General features: G+C 31.3%; 1 protein-coding gene across 1 annotated transcript in view; it reads left to right on the top strand.

Moving 5' to 3' along the window:
- LOTGIDRAFT_154853 (hypothetical protein) overlaps nucleotides 1-16,612 on the top strand; it is a gene marked incomplete at both ends in the record, with an annotated part of 31,606 nt that extends 14,994 nt beyond the window's left edge. The window contains 25 exons of the mRNA XM_009065361.1: nucleotides 1,078-1,188; nucleotides 2,723-2,844; nucleotides 3,028-3,078; nucleotides 4,082-4,207; nucleotides 4,590-4,772; nucleotides 5,602-5,740; nucleotides 5,883-6,232; nucleotides 6,572-6,926; nucleotides 7,424-7,592; nucleotides 7,987-8,232; nucleotides 8,536-8,574; nucleotides 9,320-9,432; nucleotides 9,641-9,726; nucleotides 10,086-10,325; nucleotides 11,050-11,160; nucleotides 11,426-11,530; nucleotides 11,752-11,809; nucleotides 11,981-12,153; nucleotides 12,549-12,724; nucleotides 13,268-13,457; nucleotides 13,957-14,007; nucleotides 14,180-14,320; nucleotides 14,648-14,725; nucleotides 16,220-16,264; nucleotides 16,433-16,612. Of these exons, the coding sequence (XP_009063609.1) occupies nucleotides 1,078-1,188; nucleotides 2,723-2,844; nucleotides 3,028-3,078; nucleotides 4,082-4,207; nucleotides 4,590-4,772; nucleotides 5,602-5,740; nucleotides 5,883-6,232; nucleotides 6,572-6,926; nucleotides 7,424-7,592; nucleotides 7,987-8,232; nucleotides 8,536-8,574; nucleotides 9,320-9,432; nucleotides 9,641-9,726; nucleotides 10,086-10,325; nucleotides 11,050-11,160; nucleotides 11,426-11,530; nucleotides 11,752-11,809; nucleotides 11,981-12,153; nucleotides 12,549-12,724; nucleotides 13,268-13,457; nucleotides 13,957-14,007; nucleotides 14,180-14,320; nucleotides 14,648-14,725; nucleotides 16,220-16,264; nucleotides 16,433-16,612 (3,638 nt within the window). The remainder of the gene's footprint in view (nucleotides 1-1,077; nucleotides 1,189-2,722; nucleotides 2,845-3,027; nucleotides 3,079-4,081; nucleotides 4,208-4,589; nucleotides 4,773-5,601; nucleotides 5,741-5,882; nucleotides 6,233-6,571; nucleotides 6,927-7,423; nucleotides 7,593-7,986; nucleotides 8,233-8,535; nucleotides 8,575-9,319; nucleotides 9,433-9,640; nucleotides 9,727-10,085; nucleotides 10,326-11,049; nucleotides 11,161-11,425; nucleotides 11,531-11,751; nucleotides 11,810-11,980; nucleotides 12,154-12,548; nucleotides 12,725-13,267; nucleotides 13,458-13,956; nucleotides 14,008-14,179; nucleotides 14,321-14,647; nucleotides 14,726-16,219; nucleotides 16,265-16,432) is intronic.
- Between the last annotated feature and the right edge of the window lie 2,294 nt (nucleotides 16,613-18,906).

Raw genomic sequence — 18,906 nt, 5'->3', positions numbered from 1 at the left:
TGTAGCCTATATTTTTTTCATGTGAATTTTTTTGCCAAATTGTCATATACATCAACTGTATAACAATGGAACTAATGACTCTGGCAAGATTTTTTGAAGGTTTACCATTAGAACATTTTAAATTACTACCTAATCTTTAAGAAATGCAAATCAAAATTAAACAAAAATCAGGACAATCTGTCAATCAAATCAATTTGTATATTTAAAATTACTATTGGAACATTCTAAATTCCTACATAATCTTTAAGAAATGCAAATCAAAATTAAACTTGATTAGCCAAAGCTAAAATTCAGTGTTATTCAAATTTTTCACTCTAAATTGAACTCTGCCGATTTATGAATAATGACATATTGCACTTTGTGTACTTTTTCCACTTTTCTCCCCTCTGAGATTTAGGAAGAGAATTAACATGTAAAAAGCGCATCGTCATTTGAATATGATAAGACACTGAGGCTCCATTTACTATAGACATTGCATGTTATAGGGCAGGCTGCCTTGCCTTGAACTTTTCTTTATTCACTTCGTTTCAAGTCGTTTTTGCCAAAATTGATGTCATGACTTTAGTAAGTCTATGACCCTATCTTCCTTAAGGTGAGGATCCTTAAAGATCCAAACTGAAAGAATGAAATGATTTATCGTATGAAGTCTTCTCTCTCAGCTATCACTTGATCCATGTTAAAAATTAGTCTAGACTGAATTTTTAGCCTTTTACACATAGATTAAACGAATGCATTTAAAGGGATTGTAAAGAAGTTTTCTAAATTTTTAATGCGTATCGAGGACACTGATAGCATCAATTTACACCATACCAATTCTTAATCATACGTCTGTGGTTCCTGCAATTCCACTAAAACTAAGTGTTTGATGACATAACTTATCGTGAAGGGACTTATGAGATAAAGCATATTTTGTTGATGACGATTAGATTTAGTGGAATCGCAGGAACCACAGACGTCTGAATGGAAATTGGAATGGTGCAAATTGATACTATCAATGTCCCAGACACACCTAAAAAAATGAAGAAAACCTCTTTACAATCCCTTTAACTAATATTCTAACCAACTGTTGTATTTCAGTTGTTAAAGATATTCCTTGTGTGAGACAGCAGTCAGCACCTCAATTTCACCTTCAATCTCGAATGTCTTCTAATGTTAATCTAGGATCTTATAGTAATGTCTTATTTGCTGGTATGTCTTTTCTCTTCTAACATTCTGTCTATTTCACTCACATTTTTATACGCCCACATGAAATATATTGTCGTCACCCATGTCCGTCTGTCGGTCCGTCCACAATTGCTCGTAAACACTCTAGAAGGCGCAATTCTTGACGGATTTTGATAAAACTTAGTGTGAGTGTTTGCCATCACCCAGGGATGAACCCTATCAAAAATCAGAAAAATCCAAAAATATTTAGTATGAGTTATTGCCCTTGTTCTTGAAAACGAGTTCAACTCAAGAAGGTTCAATTCTTGACAGATTTTGACTATTTTAAAATCAAAGCTGTCGGTGTATATTACATTGCCTGGCAAGCTATCTTCTATAACTGTTTATCTTTAGCATGAAGCAGACGACAAATTTTTGTCAAGAAATATTTTTCCAACGCTAAAAGTTTGTTAAGCCTGCTGTTTTGTGTGCATAAAAAGAATTTGTAAACTGTTTTGAAATTCAGAAATATTTGTTTGGGACCAATGGACAATTCCGCGTGAATTCTGAGACCGTCAGATGGCTTAAGGCTTCTTTAAAAAAAAAAAGAAAAAAAGAATCAATTTTGGGTTTAAAACTCACAAATTTCGAGCTTTGGAAAAATCTCCCATTTACCCAAACTCCAGATTTTTCAAGGCAAATCTCCAAATTTTTTTCCCTGACCTGTACACATGCATGCCAAAGGTGCTATTATTAGCAACTAAATTTAGACTCGGTAGAATTAATCCATTCAATCATTACTAAAGGTACAATTTAATTCCATTATGATATATGCTTGAGAAAGTCAGGTATTGATATGGACTGCGGCTCTATAAATGGTTATCTGATTATGAAAGTTGAAATGCATGTAACCTGTGAATATGCAAAACAGTGGATGCTTGCTTGCTGAAAGTTATGCATAAAAATATCCAGAGATGTTTCTATCTTTTCTATTCTTCGATGATATCTTTATTGGGAAGATTATAATTCTGACGAAAGGGCCTATACTATAGTGCTGGGTATCGCCAAGCCACGGTATAATACGCATCGCGATACAAGGGTCATGATACGATATGTATCGCGATATGGCGTATTAGGATAAAAATTAACACTACATACATCGATTCACCAATATATCGTGCCATCACTAATATACTAAGTGTTCTTTGTGAAAATAAAGATTAACTGTAAAAATTTCAGAAGATATATTTGTAATTAATTGACCCTTGAATAATACACGTTTACTAATTAACTGAATCTCATTATGTTACCTAGTAACAATGTTTTTTACTTATTTTCCGTGCTGTAATGAAATTTGTGTATCAGATTGCATAACACCAGTGGATATTCTTAAAAACAGCTTAAGACAATTGTCAACTTTTTTACATAAAAAGTATTCTGTCAAAGCCAATTTTTCTAGCTATGTATTTATCTTTAAATGAATAATTTTTTTTATGAATTTTAAAGAATGACTCATTCCTATTTTATCCTCTGAATTTTTGTTAGCTTTGAAGTTTTTATAATGATATGAAATTTGTAGGTGGACAGTTCCGAGAATTTTCAGATGAAGAAAGTAATTTTGCAGCTCTGTTACAGAGAGCTATGGATTTAGAAGGTGTAGATAGGCATACTGTTTATCAATTAGTAGCTCTCTTATTGAAGGTAATATTAGTCTTTTCAATGAAAATTTAAAAGATTAATTGAATCAATGTTAAAAAAGCTAAATTTCTGGTTAGACAATTACTGACTGCTATACAACCTCACAAATCATTCATTTTTTAAATTAATTTAGAACTCTGAAATCAGTTAGTAGTATTTTGCATTTAGCTTTTTTGTTTTTTTTAGTTTATGGCCACATATAAAGAAGATCCTAAAAGAGATAATACAAGAGCTCAGGTAGGAATTTTATTTTCTGATAACCAAATTTAGTTCATTTCCCATGGAAAGATCAAAATTAAGAAAGGGCTAAATTATAAACAGACTTTATATTCCCAATAAAGATATTCTTATTATTATTCTTATACTTATTCTTATTCTTATTCTTTTTCTTATTCATATTCATATTCATATTCATATTCATATTCATATTCATATACTTATACTTATACTTATTCTTATACTTATACTTATTCTTATACTTATTCTTATTCATATACTTATTCTTATTCTTATTCTTATTCTTATTCTTATACTTATTCTTATTCCTATTCCTATACTTATTCTTATTCATATACTTATACTTATACTTATACTTATACTTATTCTTATTCATATACTTATTCTTATTCTTATACTTATACTTATACTTATTCTTATTCTTATTCTTATACTTATACTTATTCCTATACTTACTCTTATACTTATACTTATTCTTATACTTATTCTTATACTTATTCTTATTCTTATTCTTATTCTTATTCATATACTTATTCTTATACTTATACTTATACTTATTCTTATACTTATTCTTATACTTATACTTATTCTTATACTTATACTTATACTTATACTTATTCTTATTCATATACTTATTCTTATTCTTATACTTATACTTATACTTATTCTTATTCTTATACTTATACTTATACTTATACTTATTCTTATTCTTATACTTATACTTATACTTATACTTATACTTATTCTTATTCATATTCTTATTCTTATTCTTATACTTATACTTATTCTTATTCTTATACTTATACTTATACTTATACTTATTCTTATTCTTATTCTTATTCTTATTCTTATTCTTATTCTTATTCATATTCATATTCTTAAGCATGGTGCAGAAAAGTAGGACGTAAAACTCCATTCATTTCATTTCATTTCATTTCTTATACTTAAGTGAGATGTGTATATAATTTGTAATGTATATGTAGATATATTTAATATATTATAGAATACAGTTTTGAGACATCTTAATATATTACTTGGTTATAATCAAACAGAGAAATCATTCAGTGTACCACCATATAAACTGAGATCTTCTGCTGTATTTAATGCCTATTTATCTGGTATACCATTTGTAAGTATTGCTACTGTTGTTAATGTATATCTCGGCCAGTTAGTATAATTGTGTTAAATAGAATATGCTGACCTTTTTGTCTTAAAATATATCTGAATCCATTGAATAAGATAAGATTTTATAATTTCTATTGAAGTTAACACACTGCCATCTAAGAAATGCAAGGAAAGAGACATGTGTTTTGATAGTGTTTAACCCATTAAACCTGTTCGTGTTAAATATATATGAATTGCCTGTAACATCATATTAACATCATCTGTTTCAATTGCTATAACCAAATTTTGAAATTTATTTATAGAAAATGTGTCCATAACTATCTTTGCCAATTTTGATGGAAATTTTTTTGGTAAGTGATCATAATGATATACCTTTTCTTGTTTAGGTATTGGATAATAATTTTAAACTTGGTAATACTATATTACCTATAACATTACTATTATTACAATATAGTCCCTCACCACAGAGGTATGCTTCAGATTACCAACCACCAACATATAGTTTATACCATCTTTCTCAGTATACCAGAATATCTTGGTTAAGAGCTTTATTGGTTATATTATACAAGGTAAGTTTATAATCCTTGTCAAAATTTCCCCTATTACACACTGCATGGTATTGACCTTCATAAATTTAATAAAGAGAAGTAATAGTATGGATAGTAGTTAATACTGTAGATCTTCAGTATCATCTATTTTCTTTCAGTATCAGATAAATAGTATCACCTTTTATCCAGATGCTAGTACAGATTGTGGTTAATACTGTAGATCCTCAGTATCATCATTAAACTCTATTTCCTTTCAGTATCAGATAAATACTATCACTTTTTATCCAGATGATTGTAAAAAATGGGGTTAATACTGTAGATCCTCAGTATCATCATTAAACTCTTTTCCTTTCAGTATCAGATAAATACTATCACTTTTTATCCAGATGCTAGTACAGATTGTGGTTAATACTGTAGATCCTCAGTATCATCATGAACTCTATTTCAGTATCAGATACACAGTTCTCCAGTATCAGCTATCACCCAGACTCTGGTACAGGTTATGGTGAATACTGTAGATCCTCAGTATCATCATTAAACTCTTTTCCTTTCAGTATCAGATAAATAGTATCAGCTATTATCTAGACTAAAGTACACAGTGTGGTTAATAATGAAATCCTCAGTATCATCATGAACTCTATTTCAGTATCAGATAAATAGTTCTCCAGTATCAGCTATCACCCAGACTATGGTACAGATTGTGGTGAATACTGTAGATCCTCAGTATCATCATTAAACTCTTTTCCTTTCAGTATCAGATAAATAGTATCAGCTATTATCTAGACTAAAGTACACAGTGTGGTTAATACAGTAGATCTTTAGTATAATCATAAAAATGTATTCACTTCAGTATCAGATAAACAGTTCTCCAGTATCAGCTATCATCCAGACTCTGGTACAGATTGTGGTGAATACTGTAGATGCTCAGTATCATTGTTGTAAATCATCAGAAGATGGGGCACCTCAAACTTCTGGTCATAGATGTAAAGGTAGGTCATGAACTTAATTTGAAACCCTGGTGGCTGGTCAAAGGCCCCATGAAAACTCTTTGCATAAGAGTCAGACACTAGTTTGCACAACGCAAGGACAAAAGAATTTGCATTCCCTCTAAGATTTTGGATTATTCTTTAGATTTCAGTAAGACCTCTATCAGTGATCTAGAGAATATTCAAGAAACAGACACACCACCACAAAGTCCTGATAGTATAATAGAAAAAGATGAAGATGATCATACCATTCTACTTCGTGGTCAGGACGGCTCAGGTGCTGTACAGTACTTAAAGAAGACCACAGAGCGAGCTGACAGCAGTGAAGGTGTCTATTCTGATGGAGAGTCTACACCACAAACTCAAAGTCGCTTCAAAAAAGATGGAAGAAAAGTTCCCAAAGTTCGTCAACCTAAACAATTAATTGATTACTCAGAACCTGATTCTGCAGAAGAAGACACTTTGAATCAAAAATTGAATGAGAAGCCTCCAAAGGTATGTGTATTTTGGTGGTAATTTGGAATCATTCTCCTTATGAACATCACAGCATGCCAGCCGCTTGATACAGTTCTTATTGTTCATTTGTATTGGATACCAATAAGATGATTTATGCCATGTTCATCAATATCATGTGGTGTTGTGATCCTGTACCAAAAATAACTTTACTGGTTTTAATGGTTTTACAGCACTCTTGATTGCCTATAACATAAGAGTACAATTTAGAGACTCCAATCAAACAGATGTATGTGTCTTGTATGTATTTTTGCATGTTTGAAAAACCAACTCTGTGCACTAAGTTGGGTACATTCGATAAGATCAAAGATTTTATTTCAGATTATCGAAACCCAATCCAAGTTACCATTAAAACCAATCATATCTCGTGATGTAGAATCAGAGGACCAATCAGAATCACCTTGTGATTCACCAGTTCCAGTTACAGAGAAATCAGTAAAACTGAACATGGATGTCAAGGTTGAAGATGTCACTGGTGATTCAGATACCCACAGAGCAACAGGAAGTAGTACCACTGGATCTAGTAACCGTGAAGGTGGTACATCAGAACATAGTCGTGATGCTGCATCAGAAGTTGAGAGCACTGAGGAGAGTGAGAAGAATCAGACATCTGATGCTGAATCTGAGAGGAATTTAGAACATGGTGATTCTGTTGAGAATGCAGAGGACAAGAAAGGTAATTATTGACTCTAGTTGATATATAATCTTTATGGATTAGACTTAGATAACATATAATACTCCTTTTCTGTCAGAAAACATGGTTGTATTGTATTATGAAAAAAAATGGTGTATACTTTAAATGAATGTGCTTGATATGAAATTTTTGACATGCATGTGTTTTAAGAACAAGTTATTGTTAACTAGGTAGAATCCTTGCAAATTGTTGTAAATGTATTATGTTAAAGGGACGGATGCGCCATGTTTTTGACCAATCATACTTTAGTCTCAGAAACTGGATTTTTTAGCTAAGCCAAACAGTAATAATGTTTAATGCCATATATAGACAAGACATCTATAGAAATAGGAAAAGAAATTCCTAGTTTGAGATATTTTTGAAGGAATTCTGCGATTTTCAACGCCAAAATGGCGCATCTGTCCCATTATGCTGTGGAAAAGTTAACAACAAAAATTTGCACTCTACTAAAAAGTCGTGAAAATTGTCTTTATTCACAGGTGAAAGAAGAGATATTCAAGGACAGATGATCAAACCCAAATTCCGAGAAAGAAAGTCGAGAAAAACAGGAATAACAGCTGTGGAATTACACAGTATATTTCCTGAATTTGCAGAGATCTGTGAACAAGTACAAGAGACACAGAGTGATGCTTATGCTGCTACTGCTAGGTGGGTAGTTTTAGGAATTTATGTGGATTGTCACCCCAAAATATGCAGTATGCATCAAAAACGTCATAAATTATACCTTAAAAAAAGTTACTATTTGCTATTTACATCTATATCTTCTTGATCAAACTGAATTTGTTTTAAAAGGATTAATTAATAACTGAAAGCACTAATTGTTAATTAAGCAGTTTGACCTAGTTTCGGTGATAGGCTTTATAATGGCTCAATATTATTAGTTGAAAACTTTAGAATACGTAGGAGACATTTTTCTCTACCTTAAGGTGTTTATTTTAATTAAATCCTACGTAGGTTTCTAACTTAAGTCCACAAATCCCAAAACCCACCAAAATCGAAGAGTCCAACTAGAAATTATGACAAATTTATCCCTTCTTTTCAGCCATAGTAGAAAAGCAAGAAAAGCAGTCTTGTTGGCTAAGAGTAGAGATGGGTCTAAGAAGACAAAGAGTGCTATTCGTTCTGGTGAGACCATTCTGATAGAGCGATGTACAGAATGTGGTGCGGTGCTAGAATTATATGATGATGACACAATTGGGTTGTGTATTGTCGTTTTGACCACATTTATACACAGAGAACCTGAATTAGCGACACCCATGTTATTACCAATACTGCAATGTGTATCTAGGTGAGAACACTAGTTATTCATTCATTTTATTTGACCCATTTAAGTGGAACCACAATCCACATTAAAAAGACAGGAATGATATAGCTTACAGTGGGTGATGTAATTCAAAATTTTGTTTAAGGGAGCTCAATTTGACTTTAACTCCTTTGAGCCATCTATTATGCACTATGGTATAAGCAATTGATTTCAGCATTTGTATCAACATTTGATGTCTTCATTATGAATGCATTACGCATATTAATTTATTCATTATGTGGCTTCAAGACCACTGTTTTAAGTGAAAAATATTCTAATTTTTTACAGAATTGCTGCAAGTAATCAATATTCTTGGCAAGCTGAGAGGTTAGTTGGACCAAATGAGCTTTTCTGTTTTTCATTATGATAATAATAATTTTTAATGTTTCATTTGCATGGATAATGCAAGTAATAATTGATAAATATTGCAGCAACATGATATTGAAAATGATAATTATTTAATATTTCAGTAACATAATAACATATTTGATATCATAAATATATTTCATAAACCTGGTTACAAAGTGTTGATTGTTGAATATTTCAGCAATATGATAATTTGAAATGATAATAATATTATAACATAACTATAATGTTATAATGAATAAGAATATTTGAGTAACATACAAAAACAGTCGATAATTCAATAAAATCATAATGAAAATGGTAATTGTTCAATATTTTAGTAACATGATAATGTAAATGATAAATTTTTAATATTTCAGTAACATGATAATGTAAATGTTAATTGTTCAATATTTCAATAACATGATAATGTAAACGATGATTAATATTTTAGTAGCTTGATAATGTAAATAATAACTGTTTGATATTTCAGTAACATGATAATGTAAATGATAATTGTTTAATATTTCAGTAACATGATAATGTAAATAATAACTGTTTGATATTTCAGTAACATGATAATGTAAATAATGATTGTTCAATATTTCAGTAACATGATAATGTAAATAATAACTGTTTGATATTTCAGTAACATGATAATGTAAATAATAACTGTTTGATATTTCAGTAACATGATAATGTAAATGATAATTGTTTGATATTTCAGTAACATGATAATGCCTGGTAACAGTATTACTATAGCTAGGCAGTTAATAAGATGTGTTTTACATCAGTTAGCACCAAATGGAATATTTCCAATGTTATTTCAGAGCAATTTAGGTAAGTTTAATTAGTCTTGATATGCTTGTGTCACTTTGGGGTACATATAATACAAATAGATGGAGGTGGGCTCTCTAGCAGGGTAGGGTATTTGATGGAAGACAAAAATATCTTCAACTTAACGATGATTGCAAAAATGTTGCAAAAATGTAATACGTATTCATTAACATGAAAGGGTAGGACTTGATAATCATGATTTGTTTTCCAGAGCCAATATTTTGGAAGACAGTTGCTGCAGCTCTAGTGGACTTTAATGATTTAACTTGTCATGCTCCATTACAGTTCTTACTAGAGGTAATATTGACATACTTTATACCTATGTTGTATTCAGTGGTATATTTAGGTGATAATTTTTTGTGCCATTCAATCCCCCACCCATCTCTGGGGCCATAAAAAAGAAAAATGTATTCCACTTTCAATCCAACATTACTTTAGATGTATTATCTGGCTTCTTACATTAGCAAGAATGACTAGTGCCCCCTTAATTCTGCAAAGGAGCACCAGTCCTTTTGGCTTCCCTTCGACAGACATGATCTATAGTAATATCTTGGATCTGATGTCTCATCAATATCAACAATTTGAACTATGTTTGGTTGATCTAACTGCAGTTCTATTGTACAGAAATACAAAACTATATTTTGTTTTTGTTTTAGGGGTTAAATGAGAAGAAGAATCTATCACAAGATACCATCATGTTATTATTGAGTAATATATCTATTTATTTAAACTGTGTATCATTAGAGAGTTCCACAGCTATCTGGCCTGGTATACTCTGTCAGTTTGAGATTTTCTTCAGACGTCTACCAGTCTTGCTACCAGCTCCATGTGATATCACACCAGTCCTCAAGATTATTATCTCAATACTAAAAGTACCAGCTGTTGGTGGAGTAAGGGTAAGTTCATTGATATATTTTGGACAATGATAGCTGTAAATATGATAATGGGGATTGTGAGTTTGATAATTATGGTTGTGAGTTTGTTAATGATAGCTGTCAATATGATAATGGGGATTGTATGTTTGATTATGATGGTTGTGAGTTTCTTAATGATAGCTGTAAATATGATAATTGGGATTGTGAGTTTGATAATTATGGTTGTGAGTTTGTTAATGATAGCTGTCAATATGATAATTGGGATTGTGAGTTTGATAATTCTGGTTGTGAGTTGAATAAAAAATAAGGGTTGTAGATCAGCTAATAATGGTTGTGGATCTGCTAATGATGGTTGTGGATCTGCTAATGATGGTCGTTAGTTTGATAATGGTGGTTGTGGATCTACTAATGATGGTTGTGCCTTTGATAATGATAGTTGTGGATCTGCTATTGATTGTTGTGACTTTGATAATGATAGTTGTGAGTTTGATAATGATAGTTGTGGATCTGCTATTGATGGTTGTGACTTTGATAATGATAGTTGTGAGTTTGATAATGATGGTTGTGACTTTGGTAATGATGGTTGTGACTTAGGGAATGATGGTTGTGAGTTTCATAATGACAGTTGTTATTTTGATAATTATGGTAGTCAGTTTGATGATGATTTTGATAATGATGATTCTAAGTTAGATAACTTCATTTTATTAACACTATATAGATATATGATATGCTCTTATTATTTCAGGCAATTTTGGAACCATTTTCCAAAGTTTTAAGCTTTGCCATTCAGAATTGTTCATTTAAACTACAACAACTTTTGGATATATGTTCACTATGTAACAGAGCTTTTAGTAGGGTAAGTATATTGCTTTGAAAGTTCACAACAAAATGCTCCATGGATAGCATTGATTTACTGATGATAATTCAAAAGTTTTATGCTTTTTAGGTAAAACTATCTTGTTGATATTATTAGATCTATCATGTCCAATACCTAGAACTGCTTTTACAATTTTGACTTTTGAAGCTCTTTTCATCAATTTTGACTATACTTTTCAAAGACAAGATGAAAAATAGACTTGCTACATAATAGGAATTGTGTCAATTTGCTTTTTTTTTCACAGGAGAGAGATAAGATTTTATTGACAAGAGTTGTGATATTTGAGCTGGTGTCTACATTGAAATTTAAAATAAGTATACCAGATGATAACTTGCTGGTCTTGGTACAGGTAAGAATTTACTGACTTTTGAAGATTCAATAGAAATAAAGCAGGCTACTGATCCTAGTACATGAAAACCTTGAAATGTAGATACTTGTAGATCCTATAATGATGACTTATGTGATATACCAAAATATCAAGGTGGTGTGTGTTCTAGTATATTATCAGATGATGTTGGTATGACCTAACCACCTCAATCATTATTAACTTATTGTTTCTATTTATTATAGTTTGTATTATTAGATACTGGAGGTAGTCTATGTTCTAGTATATTATCAGATGATGTTGGTATGACCTCACCACCTCAATCATTATGAACTTATTGTTTCTATTTATTATAGTTTGTATTATTAGATACTGGAGGTAGTCTATGTTCTAGTATATTATCAGATGATGTTGGTATGACCTCACCACCTCAATCATTATGAACTTATTGTTTCTATTTATTATAGTTTGTAGTATTAGATACTGGAGGTAGTCTATGTTCTAGTATATTATCAGATGATGTTGGTATGACCTACACCTCACCAGCTCAATCATTATTAAGTTATAATGCGGCTGAATGTATGAGACAACATATTAATGATTGTATAGAATTTATATCTGATCTTCATACACTTACTAAAGTTAAGGTAAATAATGTATTTTAAAGGTGTTCTATCTCCAGAACAAGTAATTTGATGACCATTTATGCCATTCCAATTTTCAATAAGACGTCTGTGGTTCCTGTAATTCAACTAAAACTAATTGTTTGATGATGTCACTACTTTCAAAATATGCTTGTATCAAATAAGGCCGTCTGTTATTAATGACATCATCAAACACTTAGTTTTAGTGGAATTACAGTAACAGCAGACGTCTGACTCTTGCAAATTGAAGATATCAGTGTCCCTGATACACAACACAAACTTAGAAAACCTCTTTACAAGCCATTTAATAACATTTTTTGACCACATTTATCATGTGGCATCATATTCTTATATAGTTAGGAGCTACATAATGTTATTTTGGTATCTCATTTAATTAGAATAATAGTAAATGTGTATCAAGAAGTTTAAATGAAGATACTCTGGGATGTCAGTTAAAATCTGGTATAGCTCAGTTTGTAGCATTAGAAATAACCAGAGGTAATGGACATGATAATAGAGCTATAACCAGATATCTTCCATGGTTGTACCATCCACCATCAGCCATGCAACAAGGGTAAGATCTCCTTTATATCTAATAAATTGATCCAATTTATTTATTTATGTAGCTGGCTTTTGGCTGAAAGTGACTTGCTAATCTGATTTTATCAGCTGCTAGTTTTTAACAGTAGCTGAATTGGTGAAACCGACAAAAATGCACGTGGTGTGCCCAGCTATCACCCATCCCAAAGAGAAAGAGCCTGAAGTTACTAAACCTCATTAATTGTTCATGAACATAATTACTTGCCTTTTTACAACTTCAATTACTTTCTTTAGCTGTATTTTTGCTTGTATAGTGCAAATTTTTGGCTTGCCCTACTGAAGGTGCACATTATATACAGTGATAAAAAAGTTGAATTTTAATCAGAGGTTCCCAATGGACAAGCCGTCATTTTGTTTTATTGAATACTATACCTTATATAACAAAGTTTTATCTATATCCCAATATCGGTGTTGCTTTTGTGAAGAGTACTTGACATTTTTTTGTAACCATGGTAACCAAACATAGCAACTGTGTATTTGCGCAATTTATTTTTATGTATAATTTTGAAAATTTCAGACCAAAAGAGTTTATAGATAGTATCGGCCATATTAGATTATTATCCTGGATATTGATAGGATCTCTAACACATACTGCTATACGAGAGGGGGCAGCACCTATCTCTTGTTTACCTGTACCTATAGAGGCTAGTTCTCATATAGCTGATCATGTTATGGTTATAATGACTGGTTTTGCCGAACAATCCAAGGTGAGAGGATTAACAAATTATTTCACTAGGAAAATTACCATATAATTGCAAATATTATACGCATGTATAATGTTCACCTTTTGTGCTCGAAGGAAATTTGGAAAAATCCTGACAATATGCAGCCCATCTATTAGAGAAATATCAACAATTTTGCATAATGGAGACACCAGTTGATATATTGAGCACTATTTTAACGGTGAAAATACTTTATTGTATTGTAATGCAGACACCATAATATTAAGCACAGGCCCGTAGCTAGCCCTTAGACTGTCAGGGAAAAAGGTTTGGGGCCAACATAATTCGATGGGGGCTTCAAGTGTGTGCCATGACAAGACATTTAAGTCCTCTAAATTTTTCAGGAGGTTAGAAGGGTCAAAAATTTCTTATGAGGGGCGACCTGATAAGTGTTATATCATTTATCAGTATATGATAAGGCAGTCCAGTCCTGCTTTTTGAAAGATATTCATAATATATGTTCATATTTTTATGTTAATTTCAGGCTTCAGTACTTCACATGTCATCACTGTTTCATGCTTTTATTCTTTGTCAGGTAAGTTTATTGTAAATGATGTTTTAGCACTTATAAACCTGGAAAAAAATTGTGTTTGAATAACTTCAAAATTTTGAATATTCATATGGGTCAAAAAATTTTGTTCTGGTTATTGACTTGTTGATGAGCATTGCAAATTTGGATTAATATCATTTTGACTCTATTTTTCTAGTTATGGACAATGTATTGTGAATCAGCTGCAGCCATGCATCCTCAGAACAGTGAACAATATGATACAGCATCAGCTATGGTTATGGATTTCTGGGCTAGAGTAACACCTGGTATCTTACAGTTACTCTCTCATTCTAAAGTGGTGAGTAATATTTAACTATTTGTGAGTTAACCTGAAGGTCCAGGGTGCAATAATTTTGGCAAAGGTTGAGGTTTTGAGGGCTATCCTAGGTGGTTCAGCTTATTAGTCTCACTAAGATTATGTGTAAAGGGTTGCCCATCAATGAGGTGCAAGGTGGATTGTCGGACACAGAAGACTTTGGCTGTTCCCATTAACAGCTAATTCCATTGTCTTTGGAAATTTTATAATTATGCCAATCTTCAGGGGAAAAAGTGTATTTATGGCATTGCATATTTTAAAAATTAATTTTGTTAATTTAGTTACTTATATGATCAACTATATTTGCAGTTGGCTGAAATGGTAAACTTACATTTCTTAAGTTTAATGGAATCTCTACAAGAATGTAATTCTGCTGTCCTAACTAAGGTAATCCTTTGATTCTTTTTTCCATCATTGCACACTTGGCTTGTTTGTTTTCTTTCTATCACAATTTTATAACATCAACATATATGTTTTTAATATGCTGTATACAGAACACATGCTTTATAATTTGTGTCTTGTGCTTCATGTATGGTAGCATATGCTTTATGATTTGTTATACATATTAGTGCTTTATATTTGTATAATAATATATGCTTCATGTGTTTTTTTTATTATTTATTTTGTGTTGTGCAGTATGTGCTGTGCTTTGTTACATGTAGACCTATATTTGATTTATTTTGCAATGCGCTTTATATTTTGATTTATGCTATAATGTTAAATATTTTCTGTATGTTATAAAGCATGTGTTTATGTTTCGTAACGCTTTGATGCTTTGTAATATGTGCTTTATGCTTATATCATAATCAACCTCTATATTCCCATATATTCGATTCGGCCTGTTTTTGTTTTTGTGTGTCGAATTCTCTGTTTTGAATTTTGAAAGAAGAATGTGTTCATATGGTATGTTGTTTTTATTTCATTTTTGTTTATATTTTGTCTGTTTTGTTTGATGATCACATTGCATGGTGAATTTGTATTTTAAACTGTAGGCTACAATTGCTCTTATTTCCAAGAATATTTAGGAATTAGACAAAATTCAAATGTTTAAAAGTGATGAAAATTATTGTAAAATCCACAAAAAAGATTTCTCATATCCCTCAGATGAATCCATTTTGAGCACAATGAGATAAAACATGAAATAACTGGAAGTAATATTAATGTGGTCTGTAATATATTTTAACAGTAACTGAAATTAGAGTAGTCTACCATTTGCCTATGATATTTGAGTTGAAATTACTTAAAACTTGTGTCTTTCACAAATTTTTGTGGTTTAGGCTGCGAATATACAAGAAATGATGTGCGACGATGTGCAATGCAGTGTACTGTGCAGAATATACAATACAAATGAAAACAGAAGAAGTGAATTAGGATTAGGAATTACTTTAGTATAACCACCTTTAGGATAACTTCAAACTATTTAATTACTTTAGGATAACCACCTTTAGGATAACTTCAAACTATTTAATTACTTTAGGATAACCTCCTTTAGGATAACTTCAAACTATTTAATTACTTTAGGATAACCTCCTTTAGGATAACTTCAAACTATTTAATTACTTTAGGATAACCTCAAACTATTGAATTACTTTAGGATAACCTCCTTTAGGATAACTTCAAACTATTTAATTACTTTAAGATAACTTCTTTTAGGATAACTTCAAACTATTTAATTACTTTAGGATAACCTCCTTTAGGATATCTTCAAACTGTTTAATTACTTTAGGATAACCTCCTTTAGGATAACTTCAAACTATTTAATTACTTTAGGATAACCACCTTTAGGATAACTTCAAACTATTTAATTACTTTAGGATAACCTCCTTTAGGATAACTTCAAAATCAATTTAATTACTAAAAATCTATATTTTCTTTTTCCAGTTATTTCCTATGTGGACCACCATTCTCTTTGCTTATCATTCAAAGGTTTGTATTTTCCTCCTGGAAAGAATTTTCAAATTCAAATTTTATACTTTTGGTATGTCTTGTTTGCTAAATATATACAAGCTACAAAAGAAGCAAGGTTTTTAAAAAAAAAATACCAAATTCGAGAATGATTTCCCATCATCTACAGGTACAAATTTGTATTTGCAGCTTCCTGGACATTTACAAGTCAGAATGCAGGTTTGTCAGAATTGGAAACCTCCCCATCCTACCAAAGATCAAACCAACTTTAATTCTACAGTATTGGTAAACTGGTTGAAGAGAACTCAATTTAGATTGGGACAGATTGAAGTCCAGTCATCAGCTGCTACCCAGTTCTATACAGTTTAGATTAGCTTCATATATATTGTCAAGCCTGTTGAAGCTGCTAATACTACCTAGTCTGATGTATCAGCTGCTTCCCAGTTCTATACAGTTTAGATTAGCTTCATATATATTGTCGAACCTGCTGCAGCTGCTTGATCTTCTATTGCTCAGCCTTGTGTATCAGCTGCTACCCATGTCTATACAGTGAAGATTTTGTTGAACCTGCAGCAACGGCTTGGGCTACTACTACCAAGCTTGGTGTATCAGCTACTAAACATACAGTTTCATACAGTTTAAAATAAGTTACATAATTGTCCAACCTACTTCAGCATAAATCGTGTTACTTTTAGTGGAATGGCAAGAACCACAGATGTCTGAATGAAAAGTGGAATGATGCAAATTGATGCTATCAGTATCCCTGATACACATAAAAAGTTTAGAAAACCTATTTACAATCTCTTTAAGACAATACAGTATCATTCAAGACATTCTAGAAAAAAAAATGAGTAGGCAATGAGCAAATGCAGAAATATCATCAGCAAGGTATCAAATTTGATGTATGCAGATGTGATGTTCTGGTTATTTCAGTTTTTGATTTGTTCTCCGAATTTTGGTAAAGTCATGAAATGTTACCAAATATAAATTTGATTGATTTCCAACTACAAGGATGAAATACTCAGGTCAATGATAGATCATGCCAATGGACAAATAGGTTTAACATCAAAAGATGTCTGTACCAATAGTCAATTTTAGTCTATATAAATAATGTCCGTCCTGGCAAGAGATTTGTTTGGTTTGACTGACCACTGTCCAGTATTGAATTATCCATTGATGATTTTGGTCAGATTGGCAACTTATAACTGAAGTGACTATAGGCTTGAAATTTATTTGAAGAAAGCTTGGTAAATGAATTGTATTGAGAAACAATTGTTACTGGTCGAGCAAATTTTTATATGAAACTATTTAAATTTTCTGGTTTTGAGGCATAAAATGTTTAAATATCAAATTTTTGTATCAAAAAAGACCTTTACATTTTCTGATCCTTTACCAGTTGTGTCTGCATTCATCCTTGGTCTATCAATATTCTATGTTTTACCCAAATTCAACTTTAGTAACTGAGACATCTGACTCAATAACTAAAAGATTTAAGGTAACCAAAAGGAAGGACTAAAAAAAGTAACTAAAAAATTGGGCTTAATAACTCATAATTTACTATTTCAAGTATAAAATGCTTTGGTTTGTCCCGCTGTTTTAGCACCCCATTAAATATCCTATCACTTAAGATAGTTCTCTCTCTTTTTTTTTGTTTATATTAGTTGACCTTGGACATTCATGGAAGTGTTTGGTAAAATATTTGTCAGGGAATCACTTGTTATGGTAATCACTTCAATATGACACTTCATATGTCAATCACTTCAATGTCAATCACTTCAATATTCACTTCTGATGTCAAGAGTCTCTTAGATAATCAAAGAGTATTATAAGCTAAACTTTACACTTCTTGATGTTAATAATTAACTTGATGATATTGATATAGATAAACTTGATGTAATAATTACAGTGTCAAATTTCAAATTTTTGAAATTTTAAATAGAATATTATCTTGAATATATCTTAAGATGTGTGGGTATCTTTCGTTTATAAACTTTGCACAGATTTCAAAAGTGATAACCTCCAGCATCAATTAATGATATTGCTCTACAATAAAATTATGGAGCACAATTTTAACATCCAAATTGGAATTTCTTTTACTCTATTTTAACGAAATTTAGATTATTGATAGACTGACTCAAGGGGGGAGAGGGGCAGCCCAATCGCAATTTATTGGTGTTGGGGCTCAGATTTTGTACTCAGATAATTTGAAGAACGAAAGTCCCAGAGAACTCATTTCTGACAATTTTGAGGTGTCAAAAACATCTAAATCTTTTTGATTTTGTACAAAGACACTGTAAATGAATCAATCTCTGCTGAACTGAAGAAGATTTTGCTGGGGTTTAATTCTCACTTAATGTTAATGAAATTCTAAGATAAGTTTGCCAAAAGTGTCATCAGGTGTTCCCAAATTAAAACTGTTTAAATTCAAACACTTTATTTGACACAATTACATAATAATGAGATGAGGACCGAAATGGCAAGTGGCAACAGGTGAAAGTTTGAGGATAAACTTCAATTTCTTACTGAGTACCTCTTAACTTATCATATTAAACAATAGAAATTATGTAATATGTAGAGTATAGAGAATGAAAACTCACGAACGGAAATACCATTGACCTACTAAGCTGACATGCAGTTGAATGGGGGTTGTATAGTCTATTCTT

Source organism: Lottia gigantea (assembly GCF_000327385.1).
Source record: "Lottia gigantea unplaced genomic scaffold LOTGIsca_7, whole genome shotgun sequence".
Lineage (NCBI taxonomy): Eukaryota > Metazoa > Mollusca > Gastropoda > Lottiidae > Lottia > Lottia gigantea.
Note: the sequence above shows the minus strand (reverse complement) of the source record. Positions and strands in the feature narration are given on the sequence as shown.